General features: G+C 36.8%; 1 protein-coding gene across 4 annotated transcripts in view; it reads left to right on the top strand.

Moving 5' to 3' along the window:
* Positions 1–21,393, top strand: part of dennd5a (DENN/MADD domain containing 5A) — a 63,219-nt gene extending 41,826 nt beyond the window's left edge. For 2 of the 4 annotated variants that reach the window (XM_077201668.1, XM_077201669.1), the window contains 16 exons: positions 1,979–2,129; positions 3,814–3,907; positions 5,045–5,149; positions 6,644–6,775; positions 8,629–8,781; positions 8,878–8,965; positions 11,786–11,870; positions 13,389–13,517; positions 13,840–13,961; positions 14,520–14,665; positions 15,359–15,477; positions 15,553–15,731; positions 15,849–15,931; positions 16,008–16,131; positions 16,897–17,065; positions 19,409–21,393. In XM_077201668.1, the coding sequence (XP_077057783.1) occupies positions 1,979–2,129; positions 3,814–3,907; positions 5,045–5,149; positions 6,644–6,775; positions 8,629–8,781; positions 8,878–8,965; positions 11,786–11,870; positions 13,389–13,517; positions 13,840–13,961; positions 14,520–14,665; positions 15,359–15,477; positions 15,553–15,731; positions 15,849–15,931; positions 16,008–16,131; positions 16,897–17,065; positions 19,409–19,592 (2,063 nt within the window). In that variant the 3' untranslated portion in view covers positions 19,593–21,393. The remainder of the gene's footprint in view (positions 1–1,978; positions 2,130–3,813; positions 3,908–5,044; positions 5,150–6,643; positions 6,776–8,628; positions 8,782–8,877; positions 8,966–11,785; positions 11,871–13,388; positions 13,518–13,839; positions 13,962–14,519; positions 14,666–15,358; positions 15,478–15,552; positions 15,732–15,848; positions 15,932–16,007; positions 16,132–16,896; positions 17,066–19,408) is intronic. The other 2 variants (XM_077201671.1, XM_077201670.1) reach the window with 1 other exon arrangement.
* The last annotated feature ends 335 nt before the right edge of the window (positions 21,394–21,728 follow it).

Raw genomic sequence — 21,728 nt, 5'->3', positions numbered from 1 at the left:
GATTTATTTTGTAAATGCTTGCAATATAGATCTTATTGTGAACGGTAAAAACAACAGACTTCTCTTAGACTCTTAAGTTACTTAAACTCGAATGTTGTTTTTGTTTTTCAATAATCCGTCAATATTGGTTGCACGACTGAATAGACAGAAGAAAATATGTCGACTCTTCTGTTTAAGCGCAACTTTAAATCAAATAAAAGTTTGAATTTTATTCATAAATTATATATATTTAGTATGGTAGCTTGTTTCAGTTATGGAATAAGAAATACAAAAAAGGTAATTGTGAGTTTTACATCGCATCATTCTGAGAGGAATAAAAGGTAAATTGCCAGATATAGACATAGCTGACTTTTTCTTCTCAAAATTGCAAATTTACATCTTGACTTTTTTTCTGAGAATTGTGAGGAAAAAAAGCTTGAATTGCGAGTTTATATGTATTGAGAATTGTGAGAAACTCGTTTTTCTGTGAGAAAACGATAGACTTATAAATATGTGAGATAAAAGGTTGCAATTCACTTTTTTTATTTTTTTATGACGGAAACAAGCTTCCATAATTCAGGAAAATGTTGTTATAATAATAGCATTGTCCCTAAAAATGAATTGCCTATCTTTTTATCCTTGCATATTTGTAGCAACTGATAACTTCACTTCCCAAAGCTAATTTCAATAATTTATTAATTTTGTATGTCAAAATATACAGAAGAAAAGGTCTGTTTCATACTTTAAATAAAGTCAAATTTAGAATTGTATTGTTTATTAATTATGCATATTACAGGTACATATTTAGTATGGAAGCTTGTTTCAGCCATGGAATAAAAAAATCAAATTGCAACGTTTTATCTCACAAATCTGACTTTTTTTCTCTCTAACAACTGTGAGTTTATATCTTGCAAATCGGACTTTATAACTCGCAATTGCTAGTTTATATCTCACAATTTTGAGAAAAAAGTCAGAATTGCAAGATATATATATAAGATATATATACACACACACACTCGCAATTGCAAGAAAAAGGTGTTTATATCTTATTTTCAGACTTTTTCCCCAGAATTGGGATACTATACTGCACTCTGAATTGATTGAATCCTCAAGATTCATCACTAAAAAGGAAATCTGTAAGTTTTAGCCTGTAATCCATAGGCAGCTCGATTCACGCTGAAATCCACTTCCTGCAATGCATTATGGATAGGATTTTTAGATCAAGCGCATTTGTGCATTCATATGTCTTCCATTAGCTCTGCTGATGAAAATGTAAATGGAGCCAAATGGAAATTGTATTTATTATTAACGTGAATAATGATTGATTTAAAAGATGTTTGTGCAATTAAACTATTTTAAAGCCTCTCATTCATGATCATCATAGAGCTGATTGGAAAGTTATTTTATTGCATTTCATTTATTTCATTCATTGGTGGTGCTTGATAAGAAGTACTTTGCAAAAGTTTTTTAATAATTGTTTTAGGGATAGTTCACCCAAAAATCATTTACTAACCCTCATGTTGTTCGAAACCTGTATGGATTTCTTTCTTCTAGTATTTATTGAAGAATGTGGGTTAAAGTGAAGAATTTCTAGTCCCCATTGACTTCTATATCTATGTTTTCTATACTATGGAAGTCTATGGGGAACAGCAACTGTTTGGTTACCAAGAAAGAAACTCAAGCAGGTTTGGAACAATTTTTAGGGTGAGTAAATGATGACAGAATTTTCTTGTTTGGGTGAACTATAAGTTAAATGAAATATACATGTATATATTTGCATATTATATGTGAAATAGTTCTCAGCTCTTGCTGTAGCATCTCTAATGGCTGATAGATTGTGTTGTGTAAGAGATATTTCGAGCGTGGCGTGTGGGTTCACATCAGTGGCTTAACTGTCTCTTTCATTGGACCACATCACTAGCTCACTTTCCTCCCACCGTGTGGGTGTTGTGTCTCCGTGATTAAAGAGGTGATTCATCTGTGATGTGTGTCACTTCAGAAAAGGCCATTGAGATGCGACTGTGTAAGATCGACCACACGGCTCTGCACCCCCATCTGCTGGACATGAAGATCGGCCAGGGCCGCTACGAGCCGGGCTTTTTCCCCCGCCTACAGTCTGATGTGCTCTCCACTGGACCCACCAGCAACAAGTGAGAAGGAATCTTTTCCTAGATGTATTGAGAGATCACTTAAATACACACAAGCAGTGCTGGGCGGTATTTTTCAAAATTATATATATATAAAATAAAAAAATCAAGCATGACTGGGTGTAGTGAAAGTAGAAAAAAAAGTATGGGTGTAGGGAAAGCAGTGCTGGGCGGTATTATACCAAAATTACACCGTTTTTTTTTCAAGCATGACTGGGTGTTAACCACAGTTTCTACTGTTTGAGAGAGGAAATGCTGCGGTTGATTGACTTTTTTTACTGTCCCGAGTGAATATCGTAGAAAAAATCCACACTCGTATTAATACAGGTTTGCAAGGCTATTTACAAAGAGGCGCTTTAGGAGCGAAAAGATAAAGATAAAGAAAGATTCAATTGAAAAAACATGGAAACTTTTCTAAAGACCGTCAGTTCACTTCAGATACATTCATATAATAAAAACTTTGACTTTGAAACGTGCAGTGCTCATGTTTATTCAACGATGTCAATGCTAATTGCCAACCACAAATAGATTTTCCTAAAGGCTGCGTTGATATTGTGAACCTATATATGGGAATACGTACATATGTACATATATAATACATATATACACTGTAATATAATTTGACAGCTAGTATCAGTTATAGTCTAACCTATCCATCTTCACCGTTATGCTTAGTAACTCTTACAGCTGTGCATCCGTACAATGCAGTGAAAAGACCCTCTCAAACAGTGTCAAATTTGCGGTATATTAAAAATTCATATCATAACAAGAATAAACATCGGTATTCGGTATGAACCGGTATACCGCCCAGCTCTACACACTTAAGCTTAGGCACAGCGTGGATCAGCATCAGCAAATGAGAAAGGACTGTGAGAAAAGATGTGATGCTGCAATGGATATTATAAGAAAATAAAAGGTTTTTATTTGTTACCTTTGATGCATGTAAACCTATTGTAGGAGACTGAAATTATGAACCTTTAAAATAGTATGATGAGGCACTGTTATGGCCACTTTAATGTTTCATTTTTATTTTTTAATTTTTGCTCTGAATTAACTTATTTATAAAATAATTATGATAAATATCTTAAATATCTATAACTTTTGTATTTTGTGTATATATTGTTTTATTTCTACTGAATTATAATATTGCAGTATTGGCGCCCCCCTGTGGTGACATATTTAACTAGTATCTGGAATGGCAGCAGGACCAGTTTTCAACAGGAATGTAAATGTGCTGGCGGCTGTGTTTATGCCGTACAAAACCATGAGGAAGAAATAAACTATTTCAAAGAGGAATTACTGGACTGCATGATGATACTTGGTAGAAGTCATAGCAATGCTTAATGATTCGCTTCTACAGGCACTTTAAATCTGCTGGACAACAAGGACCGATTTTTTTTGAAATGATGATTTGTAGCAACTCGAAAGCCATTCAGAGCCAAAATATTTAGACAGATATTAAATAACTTAGGAATGGCTTAAAAATATTGTTTTAGCTGTATTGCCTCAGCTGTAGTTGATATTAAGTTTGCTTCACGATCAACAAGGATGCGACTCCAACAAGGTGTCTTGTTTGCGTAGATCAAGCATTGAGATTCTTTCTCATAAGCCAAGTGCAAACTGTGGAGGCCTGTTGTTTGAGTTTTATAGTTTTAATAACTTTGTTGCTGTTGTTGTGGTGTGTTAGATGGGCGAAGCGCAGTGCACCAGCACAGTGGAGGAGGAGAGACAGACAGAAACAGCACACTGAACATCTCTATCTGGACAATGACCAGAGAGAGGTACGGTCACAATGAGTGTCTGTGTGTGTGGGTGAGTGTGTGTGGGTGAGTGTGTGTGTGTGTGTGTGTGTGTGTGTGTGTGTGTGTGTGTGTGTCTGTGTGTGTGTGTGTGTGTGTGTGTGTGTGTGTGTGTGTGTGTGTGTGTGTGTGTGTGTGTGTGTGAGAGTGTGTGTGTGAGTGTGGGTGTGTGAGTGTGGGTGTGTGAGTGTGTGTGTGTGTGTGTGTGTGTGTGAGTGTGGGTGAGTGTGTGTGTGTGTGTGTGTGTGTGTGTGTGTGTGTGTGTGTGTGTGTGTGTGTGTGTGTGTGTGTGTGTGTGAGTGAGTGTGTGTGTGTGTGTGTGTGTGTGTGTGTGTGAGTGTGGGTGTGGGTGGGCGGTCGGGCGGGCGAGTGTTTATATATGTATATATGTGTGTGTGTGTGTGTATGTATATATATATTCAGCACATATCTGAAGTCTTTAAGTGCTACATTTTTGGGTGTACAATATTAATGATTTTATACCGTACAATATTTTTGATCACTACATAATTCCCACATTTCTATTTTTGTTATTTAATTGTTTTTTATTATTTCCAATTTCTACTTTTTATACTAATAGTAAAGAATGAGTATCTGTGTCTACATTTTGAACTGGTAGTGTATACGTTTGTTAGTTCTGTGCATGTTTTACTAATTCGTTTTTGAATGTTTTTCTCCCATTCTTTATTTTTCTTTATGCGTTCTGCTATTTTATTGTCCATTATCTTATAATATTCCTTTAATAGCATGATTAATGTGTTTTTTTTGTTTGTTTGTTTTTTTCGTTAACTTTCTCTTCCTGGATGTCTTCTTCACCCCTCTTTATTCACACTTGTCTGTCTCTCCTGTCTTTCCCACACACACACACACACACAAATATACACATACGCATGCACTGCACACACATACACAAACATGCACATACACACCCACATATACACACGTGCACACATACACAAACATACACTTACGCGCGCACACACATGTATACACACACACACATCCATGCACACATGCACACGCACACACATACTCAAACATGCACTCACACGCACATACACACTCATTAACACATACACACGCACATACACATATGCACGCACATACACACACTCTCAGCATGCGGAGTGTCTGTTTTCAGAGCTTCAGCTTCAGCTGGCTCTGGACTTCTACTGGTTCTCGCAGTCCTTCAGGCCCTGTCTAAAGTCCGTCAAGGTGGATGTGGTATGTGATAGATGAGAGATCAGGCTGTGAATCCCAATTTGTGCCCACTTTGACATTCCTCAATGACCTCGTCGTCTTGAAAGCTTGAGCCCACTTCCCCATCAGTCTCTGTAGCTTCCTGCTTTTGTCACACTTTGCTAAATTACACATGAAATCTTAAATCAGCCCAGATGTGCAAGTATTTTACAATGTATTGCAGGAAAAAAATGTCCGGGTTGTATGTTGCCCCAAAATCAAACAAAAGAAATTAGAAATAATAATTTTCATAGAAAATGAAGACTATTAATAAGCCCAATTTTTTTCCATGACAGTTAAATGCATTGAAATCCTCTTCCCCTGTTGTTAGTAGCCTACTGTAATGTAAAAAAAAACATCATTCTCATTACTGTACTGCAAATGAGATTTTATGAATTTCTTCCCTGGAACGCAAAAAGAGAACATTTTGAATAATACACAGTTGCATTGATGTATACTTGAGTTATGGTGCACTTTTTAGGACACTTTTATTGTTTTGTTTTTTGCATCCTTTGTGGACTTAACAGTGCCAGTCGCCATTTATTGTAATTTTATCAAATATTCTTCTAATTTCTCTTTTTGTGCCCCATAGAAGAAGTGTGTTCCTTTAATTGTCATGAAGAAAAAAATGACACGATAAAAAATTGTAAAAAAGTATGGTCCTAAAATAGGTTTCATTCATGTATGTACATGTATGTTTTTTTTATCATTTTGTTTTTATTTTATTTTATTGTTTTTTATTATTATTTGTTTGATTTATTTAATTATTTTATTTATTTATTTATTTTTATAATTTGATTTGGGGGTGAAATATAGCCCGGAAATTTCTTCATGAGAATTAGAAAGCTGTTATTTAAATGAAATTTGATTAATTTAAGACAAAACCAAGTTAAAATGTAAATGGTTAGTTACAGGTGTTCTGTATATTGTAAACCACCTGTGCTCAACATTGCGTTCAGCCCATCATCTGTAAAAAAATTAAAAAATAATGTATGATGTGTCTCCACTTCCTTCCACTCTAGAAAAATAAAGTCAAAATATCCCAGAAATGGCAGCTGACATTGTGCGCCGATGACGTGATTTGTAGCCATGATGTTATGCCCTTTTTTATAGCATCAAATAACTAACTAATATCAAACTTATTAGTAAAAATGAACGCATGAAAATGAGTCAGGATGATAAGAACAACTTAAAATGACAGAAAACGTCTTTGGAAAAAAGTGTTGGATATTTTCATTTTGACTCACGTCCCATTTGATTACATGTAGTGGGCGGGGTTTATGATCTATACTGTGACCAGGGGGCGATCGAAATGTTTTGTCTTTACTTTTCAGGATGTGTGCAACAGACTTGGTTTAGCCCAGTGGACTTTGGGGTATTGAGCTGTTTAGCTCTAAATTTGAAGTAGCTCAAAAGCCACAGACTACATGAAAGTCTTTTGTTGGGCGTCATGTAACTTTTTTGATATTGCCATTGCAGAAATACATCCAGGAGGCCAGGAACCTTGGCACCACTCTCCGCCAGCCCAAACTCTCCAACCTGTCGCCTTCAGTCATTGCACAGACCAACTGGAAGTTTGTAGAGGGACTGTTAAAGGAGTGCAGAAATAAGGTACGTGTTTTTATCTTCGTTTAGGTTTGGTATAGGGCTGCACAATTAATCGCAATTTACATAAAATCGCACTTAAACCGATTTGGCTTATTGCGATTATGAAATTGCAAAGGATGCGATTTTTTTTATTTTATTTTATTTTTTACATCGCTCTGTAAACGCTGCTCCATCTGAAAGCACTGTCGGTTTGAGTCACTTTTAACGTGCAGTAGAAAAAGCAACACGAGTCAAACATCTTTCAAAACATGAGAAGCATTTATGAACATCTTTCATGCTTTTACTCCGAACTCACTTCATAACGACAGATGAGCATCCTTCTGTGAGATGATGTGGCTTCTTACACAGAATAAGGCATTCGTGTGTTTATTAGTCATGTTTAACCAATCAAAGCGTTTCAATCTTCTGTTTATTCAGCTATAGTAGGCTTGCTACGATGTTACATAATGTTCAGTCGCAACACTGGTTTCATCACTTGCCCACTGCGGCACCGCAAAAAAAAAGAAAAGTTTAAAGCGTTAAAAATATTTAATGCAATTACACAGTATACGTTAAGTCCTGCCTATTGCACACACACACACACACACACACACACACACACACACACACACACACACACACACACACACACACACACACACAACCCACAGAAAAGACGCCAACAGTATGGAGTACTCTTTCAGGCTTGAACAAACCATAACACACAGATTATGCCAAAATGTCCGTTTTGTCGAGTGTCCTCATAAGAGCAGTCTTAAATTATTTAAATAAAGTCTTAAATGAACGTAGAGATTTGTAAAAAAAAAAAAAAAAAGGGACGTGTGTCAGATCGCGTCTCTGTCTGCAGCTGCTGGTCCTAAAGTGCCATTAATGTTAATCAAAGAGCGTAAATAGATAATAGATAGTTAATAAAAGAGCGTAAGAGAGTAAATTTCTCACTCAGACACGGATTTCGGATTCAACCCATGTTCTCAAGCAGTGAAAAATAGAGGACACTGACAGACAGGACCGAGCAGGTAATATTTAATATGAAACAAAGTCTTAACTTTCAAATTTGGTCAGTCAAAGAAAATTAAACAATAAATAGGCCTACCGTTTTGTGGCTCTTTAATGTGTCGTGACAGATTGCCTCAGTTAAAGCCAAGTTCAAATCCACCGACATTAATCTACCAACTCTCCTGACTGCTTTGTCGGACAGAAATGGTGGATTTTGATTGGTCAGATCACATGATAATCAAACTCCCTGCGAAGGATGAATTGACGCTAATTTAAAAGTGAAAGTGAAGTGCACACTGCCGCAGCAGCTTTTTATAAGCGATGAAAAAAAAATTGGTTCGTTTTTAAATTAGCGCGAATTCAGGGCACAATAACAAAACAGTGCTGCTCCGCACGACCACCATTATGCATGGCGGTGCAAACTCGCGCGTTTTATGTTTGCGATTTAAAAGCCCCCGCCGGTGATACCGGTATTACCGGTGTTGAAACACGTCAATTAACCGGTGGGAAAATATCCTCACCGTCACATCCTACAGCGATAGGTATTTCATTGAATGATGTGTGTTATCGTACTTCTGCGGCGGGGCATATTTGGCGTGTGTGTGAGACGCCCTCTGGCGTTCAGATGGAGCAGCATTTACTAATGATCAGCCGTGCTGAACAGACAAGCTGCGCATAAAATAATCGCAGCATTTGCCAAATCACATGCGTTTTCATTGCGATTTATCGTGCAGCCCTAGTTTGGTAATAGACTCAGCTTTACATGTTGATGTAATAAACCTGGTATTGATATTCATCTCTGGGATCCAGATAATTCAAGGATGTTAACTATAACTAACCTGATTTGATCTGTGGCTCAGACGAAGCGCATGCTGGTGGAGAAGATGGGACGGGAAGCGGTGGAGCTGGGACACGGCGAGGTTAGCATCACTGGCGTGGAGGAGAACACGCTCATCGCTAGCTTGTGTGATCTACTGGAAAGAATCTGGAGCCACGGTCTGCAGGTCAAGCAGGTAAATCGACTGCGTACACCAACTCTACGAATACCGTTATGGAAGTAGTAATGTAGTCGGATTGTTTGACCTGGTCCTGCTCTGTGTGTTTTTCAGGGAAAATCCGCCTTGTGGTCGCACCTCTTACATTATCAAGAGAGTAAAGAGAAGAAAGACGCTACTCCAGCAGGCCTCGGCCCTCCTGGTAAAATACTTTTAATGTGATGCGATAATTTTGCACATTTTAACTCTGTTCCATGCCTCTACCTGACTACAGTACAATACAATGCACATTTTATTTCTACAGCGCATGTAAAACAACTGCCGTTGACCAAAGTGCTTACCAGCATAGATGCAACAAAAGCAATTGCATACAGTCACACAAACAAAATTTAAACCTGTTATTAAACAATTTAATTAAAACAAACAAAATTAATACCTGACTACATAGGCATCATCTTCTGAGGCAACATGCGAACCAAAATATAACCTCATAAGTGACTGATTTTATATGCTGGTCTCTCACTCACGTGGACCGCACAAAAACTCGGCTAACATGGTGATTCCAACTTTGATGTTACATTTAGCTCATGTTGCTCAACAACTTGCTCAACAAGCTCAACAACTTGACGTACACTCCATTCATGCCATATTGTGATTAACGTAATTACGAGACCCGTGCCGTTTTATAACAACACTTATCAACGCCAATATGAATCTGCAGTGTCAGTTGGCACACCGTCGGAGTACAAGTCGGAAAGCTTATAAAATTCCCAGTTTACAAGTTGTATTTAAGACTTCTACGCCGACGTGAATTCTTTTTTTACAAGGTGTAATCCTGTAATTACGACATGACGTGAACGCACCGATTCTGTCAGTGTTGTTATTGTTAACTGATAATCATTCTAATTTTGTGAGAATAGGAAAGTCCACACCACAACTACCAAGATAACAGCATATAGGAATGATATCATTGGAATCACTTTCAGACCGTTTTTTTTTCTAGCTGCCGAATAATATCAAACATTGACAGCCAATCAGAATCCACCTGACTTGAGCGGCAGACAAAACGTTATCGTGTGTTGGCGTGGATGCTAATGTAGTTGTTGTTATCTTTAAAGTTTTCATTCTTGGTGTGAACAGTTTTTGTTAATTGAAACATAGTTGAAATAAAATATAAATATAAGAAATGATGACTTGGCATTAGGGATGGCCCGATACCATTTTTTTTCAAACCGATACGAGTACGAGTATTTACATTTGTGTACTTGCTGATATCGAGTACCGATACCGATATTTCTACCGCAAAAGTAACTATAGGCTCCCAGAAAAGACAGAAGACTATTTTAGAACACAGGTTAGAAGACTGTTTTTATTTTCTTCTCTGCTTGTTTTAACAAGTCTAAAAATAAATAATAATGAGTAAAATAATAAATGTATTAACACACAAACCACTGTTAATTTAACATAAAAGCAAGCAGTTACTGCGTGCATGGTCTGACATGACTGAATGCGCCCAAAGTGCGCTCCCTTAATAGTCTAATTCCTAAAAAGCTGACAGTTCATCGCGATCTCACACATCTGTTATTATCAATGAAGCTGACTGCACAATGAATCTTTCAATATATCCACACTTTGTTTGTTATAATTAGAGGATTTGCCAGCATACAGAATTCAGCACTGAACAAAAAAGTTTTGAGCAGTGAGGGGAGTCTATCTTAAATGCTTCTGATTAGCCATTGCGTACAAGAAATCAACACACATGTCTGTGATTGGCTACATCGCTCAACGCTGCAAACATGTTATGAATAGAAACTCTGGCCTGTAAATCGTTTCTATTTTGTTTTAGTTGTTCTTCTTGCTTTTCTGCAACAGATGAATGAAAATCTATTAGTTTTAATATGTTGTATTCATAGATATTTCTAGTTTCCGGGAGTCCCGCGAATCGTTTTATTCTCCCGGAACCCGCACACACAGAGTGAGTGCATTACCGCCCGCGCCCGCGCTCGCGCTCGGCCATCAGATCTAGTGCCGCGCCGCACTCTTTTGCGTTGGGAGTGCACGTCCCTATGCCTCAGTTCACCTCGACAAAGCACTCGCGGCGGCCAGTTTCGTTTCGCAAAATGTACGTGGTATCGGGGCGTGGTATCGGCGAATTTTTATGAGTACGAGTACGAGTATATGAGGACAGTATCGACCCGATGCCAGTATCGGTATCGGGCCATCCCTACTTGGCATATAAATAAGTTGAAGGACTAAAATTACTAAAACTAAGTAGAATTATTTAAAAAAATAAACGTATAAGAATTATACTTACACCGCATCTTAACCAGAAGCAATGTGATTCCAGCGATGTCTGTTTACTCCAGACGCGACATGACGACGAGACGTGACAAAATAAATAAAAAATCTCAGCCAATCAGAAGCTTGTGTGGGCGGAGTCTCTTTGCAAGCGGACTGCACTCGCAACCAAATGGATATGTAGATAATCAAATTCGTGAATATTACACCATTTTATCTTTATTAAAAATACATACTGAAACAATCTTTGTCATAGATTACACACGTTTGCTCAAATTGAGTTTGAACGTTCTTAGCGTTCTTGGTGTTACACAAAATTTTAAAATGAACACTGAAGATGTAAAAATAAAAGATAATTAAAACATTAATAAATACTATAATAGTATATACATAATAATAAAATAACAATGCATTTTATAAAGCATAAAACACACAAACGCCAGAACTTTTTATTAGTACATTTTTATTATTAACTACAATATAAGTGTTTTTATTTTACGTTCACTGATTTTGGTGCAGTGCATTCTGGGATATATGCATTGCTGCCTAGATATATATTTTTTTGCTGGTGGAACAACCAAAATGCTTTCCAGGTCGGCAGCTCGCTAGGGTTTGGAACAGAAAGCCAGTGCAGTGCTTAGGTAGTTGGCTTTCATTGAAAACATGCTGAATAGCTTTTGTTATATTTGATTTTTCAGCATATTCTCCCTGTTTTGTGTCTCAGGTATCATTCATGACACAGAGAGACGGAAGTCGGATGCTAGCTGTGCAATGCCGCCTCTCAAAGTCTCCTTGATCCAGGACATGAGGTGAGAATTAAACCATTATAGTATAGAGCAAAGCAATCACACAACACAGAGAAGATGGAGTGCTTTGCATGTACTCTTAGTTTTTGGTTCTGGCCATAGGTTATGAGTGGTTTTGGTTTGAAATATACAGCAATGTGCAGTATGTAAAAAACTATGTTTTTTGAACATCAAATCATGTAAATATATTTTAGCAGACCCCAACAATACAATTATGAACTTGTAAAAGAGCATAATATGGGCATGTTAAATAAAAACAAAAGAAAGCAACAATGCAACAAATAAAGGAAAGGATGTCCATCAACTGAACTCTCATTACTACATCAGCCATTTAAAGTGACAATTTGCATGTCAGAATAAACCTGTTTTGTGTCTAAAGTTTTGTGTCAGGTTTATCAGAATAAACCTGTGTTGTGTCTAAAGATTTTTTGTTTATTACAACAAAAAAAAACATAATATTCCTTACAAGAATGAAATTGATAGTCCGACAATATGAAAATATACCCTGAAACCAAAGATCAAATATGGGATCACATTTATTTATTTATTTTTACAGTTCAACAGTTAAATCAATTTATGAACTGAAACTGAATTTTTTATATCGTTTTTATTAAAAACGTCACGTGAAGAAAGCACTGAGACGTTTCTTGTCGCCACATTACTTCCAGCCTAATTAACACCAGACCCCCGGCTGAGCTGAACTGTGCCAGTGCATGAAAGCCTTGGCATAACATCACTCTCTTCAGCCATGTCAGCATCTCCTATTGACAATGCGTTCAACAGAAATGGTTAATTGGTGTTAACAACACAGTATTATCATAAAATGATTACCTATGTGGTACATTTTTTTCCTGATGTCAGCATAATATCGCAAGGCAATGACATTGTTTAGTGCATTAATATTATGGCTGCAGGTCTACTTAAAAAATCTGGCTTTAGCAGACTGTAATTGTGAGGTTTTTAGAGTCTGGAGGGCAGCACTGAACGCTATAATGCATTTATGTAATGGAAGGTCAGACAGTGTTGACTGCTAGAGGTGGAGTGGAAGAGAATGTGTCTGGACGTGGCATGCATGATAGCGGCTGGCTGATGCTCTAGGGAGTCTGAGACATTTCTCCTGCCCCCATTTTCTCTCCTGAAAAGCTGGCGAACTCCCATTGCACCGCAAGAATGCATTGGGTTCAGTGCTGTGAACGGCAAGAGCTCTCTTGATTCTTATAGAGACATCACTTGTGCGGTCACATTTACCGTTGTTTGGTGAATTTTTGTTGACAAAATCCAGTTAATTGGAATTTGAAAACCATTTAGGGATTCGGAAACCATTCTAAGAATAAAATACCCTTTCGCTCAGAGTATTTAAGTCAAGAATCACCTTTATTTATATAGCGCTTTTAACAATATAGATCTTCTATAGATAGCATATAGAACATCTTGTTAGGACTGTAACTCGTTTACATAACTCTAGTGTAAATTGAAAGTCCTGTTATCAGTATGTGATATCTGTTATCTGTCCTTTTTCAGGCACATCCAGAACATCAGTGAGATCAAGACAGATGTTGGGAAGGCCAGGGCATGGGTGCGTCTCTCCATGGAGAAGAAACTGCTGTCCCGGCACCTGAAACAACTGCTGTCTGACCATGAGCTCACCAAGTAAGACCCATCGACTAGTTCTTAAGTGACGTAGAAGGCACTGTCATAAATCAGATGTACTGTAGACGAACACTTGGATATCAGACGTAAGAGATGTAGCACAGCAAAGAATAAGGCTCCATTAAAAATGAAGTGTTTTTTTTAATTTTTTTATTATTAATGGGCCTTGATCTGTAGTGGCTTTTCCACATTCTTTGTGGTGAAATGACCTGAAATGCATTTGAACTCATTTTATTCAGGTTCTTTAAACATGCACTTAACTTTTATCTCCGTTTCCTTTAAAGCTGTATGATTTACCATGTTTGGTTGTATTTATTTGAAGGAAACTCTATAAGCGATATGCTTTCTTGCGCTGTGATGATGAAAAGGAGCAGTTCCTCTACCATCTCCTCTCTTTCAACGCTGTGGACTACTTCTGCTTTACCAATGTCTTCACCACAATTAGTAAGAGGCATCAATCTCGAATTGCACACACAGTACATCATTAAGCTTTTTGCACTTGAGAGTAACAATTAGGGCTGAGTAATAGAGTAATTTACTGTGTATGTATATATATATATATATATATATATATATATATTATTTTTTTTAACTCTCATCCCTAATTGTTACTCTCAGCTGCAAAACCTTAATGGTTTTAAACCCTGAAACCCTCCTCCTCACCCAGCTCCACCTGCCTAGATCTGATATGGGATTTATGAATGTCTATTTATGCAGCAGCATATCTTACATACTAATTAATACAAAAATATGTATTATTATAATTATACATTTCATATTAATATAAATAATTGAAATTTCTGAGGTATTTTCGTGTCTTAACACTCAAATTTGCAATTAACAAACATGTTAAATGAATGTGGCCTAATAAAATGTGCATCAAATCACTGTTTTATTCATGGTGTTGCTATTGCATCACTAGCCAAATTCAACCATGTATATTTATTATATTAAATCTTGTATCAAATAAACTTCTCTTTGTCGTGTCCTTGTTGTTCACAGTGATACCCTACCATGTGGTCATCATTCCCAGTAAGAAACTAGGTGGCTCCATGTTTACGGCCAACCCCTGGGTGTGCGTCTCAGGGGAACTAGCTGAGACTGGGATCCTGCAGGTCCCCAAAAACACTCTGGAGATTACGTTTGAGGTGACACACCTACGTTCTTTTATGACACACCTACGTTCTTTTGCACATTACCCCCGTTTCAGAATCAGAATGAGCTTTATTCGCCAAGTGTGCACAAACACACAAGGAATTTGTTGTGGTTTTCAGGAGCTCTGGATACATACATACATACATGCATATGCATGCATAAATAAATAAATACATACATACATAGATACATGCATAAACACATAAAACATAAATGCATGCATACATACATACATGCATCCATCATGCATACAAACATACATATATATATATATATATATATATATATATATATACAAAACATACATACATACATGTATACATACATACATACAAACAAACAAACAAACATGCATACATACATACTTGCATAAGTTCATACTTTGTACATACATACAGTACATACATACTGTACATGCATACATACATACTAACATAAATACATACCATGCATACATACATACATACACAAGATAATAGATAAAACATTTATATAAGTAATATTAAGAAAAATAAGAAAAAAAAATAATACATTAAAAAGCGATAAAGTAAAGTTTCACTTTACATTTTGCTGTATTCTTGGGCACCATGCTAGATATCGACTATTAAAAACCCCAAGGTGACTTTGTGTTTTGGTAATCTGTTTGGTCGAGGTTTGTTGCATAATTCTGTTTGTACTTCGCACAGTGCCAGAACCTGGGGAAGCTGACCACCATACAGATGGGCCATGATAACTCAGGACTGTATGCTAAGTGGCTAGTGGAGTGCGTGATGGTCCGCAATGGGATCACAGGGCACACTTACAAGTGAGTGCCAAGATTTTAGTAGCACCATAATCACATTATTCATTATTAGTCCCTCAACTGACTGTTGTTGTGTAGGTTTCCGTGCGGCCGATGGCTGGGTAAAGGAGTGGATGATGGCAGCTTGGAGAGGATACTGGTGGGCGAATTGGTGACTAACACGGAGAACGAAGAAAGAATGTGCCGGACTCCTCCAATGCAGCAATCCCCCGGGATGATGCGAAGATTTGTCACCATTTCGCCAAACAGCAAACCAAGTGTGTACTTGAAAATTTCATAAAAGTCAAAAGTCACAGCTTATAGATTTTATAACTGCACTTATTGCTGGAGGATATTTGTTGTCTCAAGCATGTTTCCCATTGTGTGCCCTCTAGAATTAAACACAGGCCAGATCCAGGAAGGAGTGGGAGAGGCGATCAATGGGATCGTCAAACACTTCCATAAGCCAGAAAAAGAGGTAAAGGGACACAAACAGTGGAAAGGAGAAATGTGGATGAAATCAGCACATATTGATGATCTTTCTTCTCTTGTAGAGAGGAAGCCTCACGTTGCTTTTGTGTGGAGAGTATGGTTTAGTCTGGGCATTAGAGCAGGTATTCCAGCATGGATTCAAGTCTCCGCGCCTTTTCAAGAACGTCTTCATTTGGGACTTTCTAGGTAACAAATACTGTTACATTCCATAAAATATTTTTATTATTAATTTCTCATACTTCTTGTTATGAGGGTTTTTTTTGTCTTATCAGACATGATTAGGTGTTATTCATACTGTATATTTATACTCCATATTTTGGTCAAGAGCCGCCCACTTAGACAGGAAGAGCAGCTTGACTGACATGTAAAGGGATCAGTCACAGTTTGTTTTGTTTATGTGCCATTTTATTCACTAATGCAATAACACTTAATACTTCTATTCAGCAAAAATGCATCAAATTGATCAAATCTGTCAGTACAGACATTAATAATATTACAAAAAATACTTTCAAATAAATGCTGTTCTTGTGAACCTTTCTATGCATTAACGAATCCTAAAAAAATTGCTTTTCTTTTTTTGTCCACAAAAATGTTGAGCAGCACAGCTGTTTTCAACATTGATGATTATAATAAGAAATGTATCTTGAGCATAAATCCACATATTAGACTGATTTCTGAAGGATCATGTGACACTGAAGACTGGAGTAATGATGCTGAAAATTCAGCTTTGAATCACAGGAATAAATTACACTTTCACATATATTTAAATGGAAAACAGGTATTTTAAATTATAATAATATTTCACAATATTACTATTTTTACTGTAAATCTTGGCGGTCTGTAGTTTGAAGCTGAGACTAGGAGTTTGTTATAACCTAAATCCTACTGGGAACATGAATGATACCTCAAAATTATCCTAAATCCTCCTGTTTATATTCTGTATTACCACAGAAAAATCACAGGTTTACTTTGAGAGTGCGGAACAGAGTCAGATGACCCAGGACGAGAACTGGCTGATGAGAGTCCGTCATTTCTGCCATTTCATGCGCGCCATCAACAGCACACCCAGAAACATCGGCAAAGATGGGAAGTTTCAGATGCTCGTGTGTCTCGGGGCCAGGTTGGTCATTATTTACGTCGAATTTTTGACAGTTTTGAGTATTTCTGAATTTCAAAGTGTCCATATTATGCTCCTTTACAAGTTCATAACTATTTGTGCTATCTGCCACACAATGTTTACATGATTTAAAGAAAAAGAAACACAAATTTTTCCATTCTATACATTTCTGCAGAAGCCCTTTCACCCTCTGCCTGAAACACTGTTTTAGTTCCTGTCTAATTACAAGCAATAGGACAATAAACTACAATAGAACAAAGACACAAATGAAATAGACCTACCTGAAAACGTCAAACACTAGAAATAAGAAATCCTACATTAGTTGTATAAAGTAATCAAATATACAAAAAACACTGCATACTCTTCATTGTGTAAATTAAATATGAATTTATTCCAAGTTACAAAAGTGATTCGGTCAAGAGCAGTGAGAGATTGTTTGAATAACATTAATGACTCAGACGGCTGTCGGTTTATTAGGCTGCTGTCACTTTAAGACCAAATGCACAAATCTAATATACTGATACACGTTTTCTTTCTCAGCTGTTGATGGATGACAGGCATTTTGACACATTGTGTGTATTTGACCGTTTAAGCCCAAAAAGAACTAATTTCAGTTCTCACGCGCTGTATGAGCAGTGGCTTTATGTGTGCGCACAGAAAACATCTCTTACACAGTGCGCCATATACAGAAATGAGTTTTCCTTCACTGCTTATTGTGCTTGAGCGAGGCTTAAAAACGCATTAAAACAAGAAGCTTTCAAGACAGGACAGCACGGCATAGTTACTTGAGCATAACCGCGATAGAGATTTCTCTCTGAAATGTCTACAGTTTGACACATTTCTACCGGTTTATCATGTCTACCGTTATACAGCCCATCCCTAGGGTGGGACTTGTCCTCTTTAATGTCTGAGGTCGTTACGGCCCTGTAGTGAAGTTACAAAAATAATGGAAGGACTACAGCTAACAATTTTTGGTTCCCAGAACATTCTTTTTTAAGGTTTGTTTTTGGTTAGCCAGGAAAGTTTTCTTAACGGAAATAGAACGTTAGTTTTTGGTTTGTAGAACGTTATTCTAACGTTCCCCCCAAATGTTATTTTAAAGTTATATTAACGTTATTCTAACATTCCCTATATGCTATTCTAACGTCCACCTAACCTCTTTACTCCAATAACATAATCCCGCTGTATGTCAGTAATAACTACCCATTATAGTATAAGCGGTATTATGGACGTCTATAATCAGTATTACCGTATTTTCCGGACTATAAGTCGCTCCGGAGTATAATTCGCATCAGCCCAAAAATGCGTCATGACGAGGAAAAAAACATATATGAGTCGCACTGGACTATAAGTCGCATTTATTTAGAAATTTATTTAACAAAATCCAAGACCAAGAAAAAGTTATTTAAACAGACTTTCATTCATTAAAACAGAAGGCATTTAAGTTATTCAGCTACACACAATAGCACAAAGAACAACAGGCTGAATATGTGTCCGGTATGTTGTTAACGTAACACATCAACGGTTAGCTACACAATAGCATAAAGAACATACCTGAGAGGCTGAATAGGATCAAATAAAATAAAAAAAACATAACAAGACAGCGAGTCCAACAGTTATCGGTAAAGCAATTTCACCAAGCTCCCGCGATCTTATTCCACATCACTGAAGAGAGATTTTTTCAGCGGTAAAACTAGCTGTAGTCTAGAGCGCATAGAGCGCTCTCTCGTGGCTGTAGACGGTAATGTCACCCCCAATTTCGGCAAATGATGCATTCACGTCATACCACAAATACATCAAAAACTCGCAAATAATAATCTGGGGCCGTCAGCGATCCTGTGACGAGTAAATCTTGGTAATTTTGATATATAAGTCGCACCTGACTATAAGTCGCAGGAGCAGCCAAGGTATGAAAAAAAGTGCGACTTATAGTCCGGAAAATACGGTATACAGTATTAAACAAAATAACTGTTATGGAACGTTCTTTATAAGGTATTTTAAGGTTATTTAAAAAGAACCACCCTGCAACCTTCTGGGAACAGTATTTTATGGTTGCAAGAAATAAAACCTAAAAAGAACATTCCTATAACGTTATTTGATTCTGAAAAAAGAACCAATCGGAAACCAAATCCTAACGTTAGGGGAACGTTGTGTTTTCTGGTGGAGAGATCGACACCCTTCGACTTTGTAACTTTGCAGAATGTTCACATGAACAAACAGCTATATTATACACTAGAGGAAAGGTGAAATCAGAAAAGGGTTTATTATATGTGCCCTTATTTGAAATGACATGCTCTTTTGTCACATCGATCAGTCACATGACTCCTGTTGTCTTTCTGCTTGCAGAGATCACCTGCTGCACCACTGGATCGCGCTCCTCGCCGAGTGTCCAATCACAGCACAGATGTACGAGGACATGGCGCTCTTAAAGGACCATTCTCTGGTGAACTCTCTGATTCGAGTGCTACAGACTCTGCAGGAATTCAACATCACTCTGGAGGCGTCTCTCGTCAAAGGCATCGGGATCTAACACCGTCTCCTTGTACAACTAACACACAGATCAGCGGGACCATGGACTAACTTTCTTTTTACATGGAGAGACTTAAACAAAAGGACTTAACCTGGCTTACGTTAAAGCTACTGTCATGTTTGCCATATATTAAGTGCAATGAGTCTTTTCAAACATGTCATAATTTTTATCAACTGAAATCAAATATGTCCTCTATTTTGATCCATGCGTTTCTGGAAAGGTGAAAACTCCCACCTGTGCTATACCGTTTTACTGAAAGCTCAATATTTTTCGTTGTTGTTGTGGACTGCTGACAATGGCTATATTTAAAAGGGAAACATGTAAGAAAAACTGTTATTATATTTTCAGAGAAGAACAGTGTTATTTTGATATGTGTCAGGTTGCTTGCTCTGTGCTCTAATCGAATCCATACCGTCACCATGCAGAGTTTGAAGCAAATGATGTAGAAGTATGCTTTATAAGTACAACTTGTGGGGAATTCATATTTTAAGGCTCTTTTTTTAAAACAATCTTCAGAGGCTTGTGGCAAGATTTCAAATGCAAATCTGTTCACCCCATAAATTACACTACCGGTCAAAGTTTGGATTAATGTTTTAATGTTTTATTTTTATTTTTATAAGTCTCATCAGCTCACCAAGGCTGCATTTATCTGATCAGAAATACAGTAAAAACAGTAATATTGTGAAACATTATTACAAATTTAAAGAACTGTTTTCTATTTTAAAATATGTAAAAATGCAATTTATTCCTGTGATGTGAAATATTAAATTTTCAGCATCATTACTCATATTTCTGAAGGATCATGTGACACTGAATACTGGAGTAATGATGCTGAAAATTCAGCTTTGATCACAGGAAAATATATATATATCTTTTTTTAACTGTGGTGATAGAAAACAGTTATCTTACATTGTAATAATATTTCACAATATTATTGTTTTTACTGTATTTTTGATCAAATAAATGCAGTCTTTGTGAGCAGAAGAGACTTGAGTCCGTCACCATTTACTCACTCTTATATCATTCCAAACCCTCTTTCTTTCTTCCCCATTTCTTCCCACAGTTCATAAGATGGGAAAAGAGCAGCTTGGATTTTCATATAAATATCTCCTTTTGTGTGCCACACAGGAAAAGGTTGAACTGTCTTCTTAAGCTTATTATGATCCCCTAAAACCATAGATACGACTTCTGAAAGTGATGTCCAAACATATTTTATGAGAGAGACTGTATGAAAGTCAAGAGATTGACTTTATGAGAGAGACTGTAAAAACTAAGAACAATCAATGTAGAAAGGATAACATTAGAGTTAATAAGCAGTTGCAGCAACCCATGTATCCTTTCAAAGCAGCGTAACACTCTTTAGCCCTCAGGTCTCGACTGTGGGCGACTCTAATGCCATATTTAAAGTAGAATTAAACTGGCACAGCTGCTGTGTTTGTGTCCCTAGTTAAACCCCAGCAGCCCCTCTGTTTCTGCTATGCAATATTTACAGATCCAACATTTTGTTATTGAATATTGATCAACAATATTCGCCTGTTTTTAGAGTGTAGCATCATTCGTAGGATATACCTTGGAGAAGCACATCAAAGCCTGATTGATATTCATGTGCCAATTTCATCATGAATGTTCTGGTTCCTGTTCAAACACAGCTGGCATGAGCATTCTGGGAGTTTTTCTTTCTTTTTTTGTGTTTTATCTCGATACATTTATAGACAAAGCAGTGTAATGTAGTGTTAAATATTGAACAATTGTGTACAGTGTATAAAATGTATTAAAGGTGACAATTCAATATGGTTATGAATGATGCTTCAGCCTTTTTTTAAATGATGCAGTTTTTTGACTTTGATCTAGTTTTTTGACCAGTTTAAGCAGCATTTGTATTAGACTTTTATGGTTTAATATCAATATTAATAAGGAATATTTTGTAGTATTAAAAGGGTGTTTAAAAATGTGAAAACTAAAATATATTATATATATAGAAGATCTCTCATTGCTGAATCTTATACTTAATACTTTCTTTTTAAGCAAGTGTTAAAATAAACTTTTGATGAGTTGTCGGAAAAAGTGCATGGACAAGTTATGTACCCATTTTAAGATCGTTTACAAAAAAATTATACTGCTCTACTATAAGGCTGT

The sequence above is a fragment of the Siphateles boraxobius genome, unplaced genomic scaffold (assembly GCF_051911475.1).
Source record: "Siphateles boraxobius isolate OS27281-9 unplaced genomic scaffold, OSU_SipBor_1 48, whole genome shotgun sequence".
NCBI lineage: Eukaryota > Metazoa > Chordata > Actinopteri > Cypriniformes > Leuciscidae > Siphateles > Siphateles boraxobius.
Note: the sequence above shows the minus strand (reverse complement) of the source record. Positions and strands in the feature narration are given on the sequence as shown.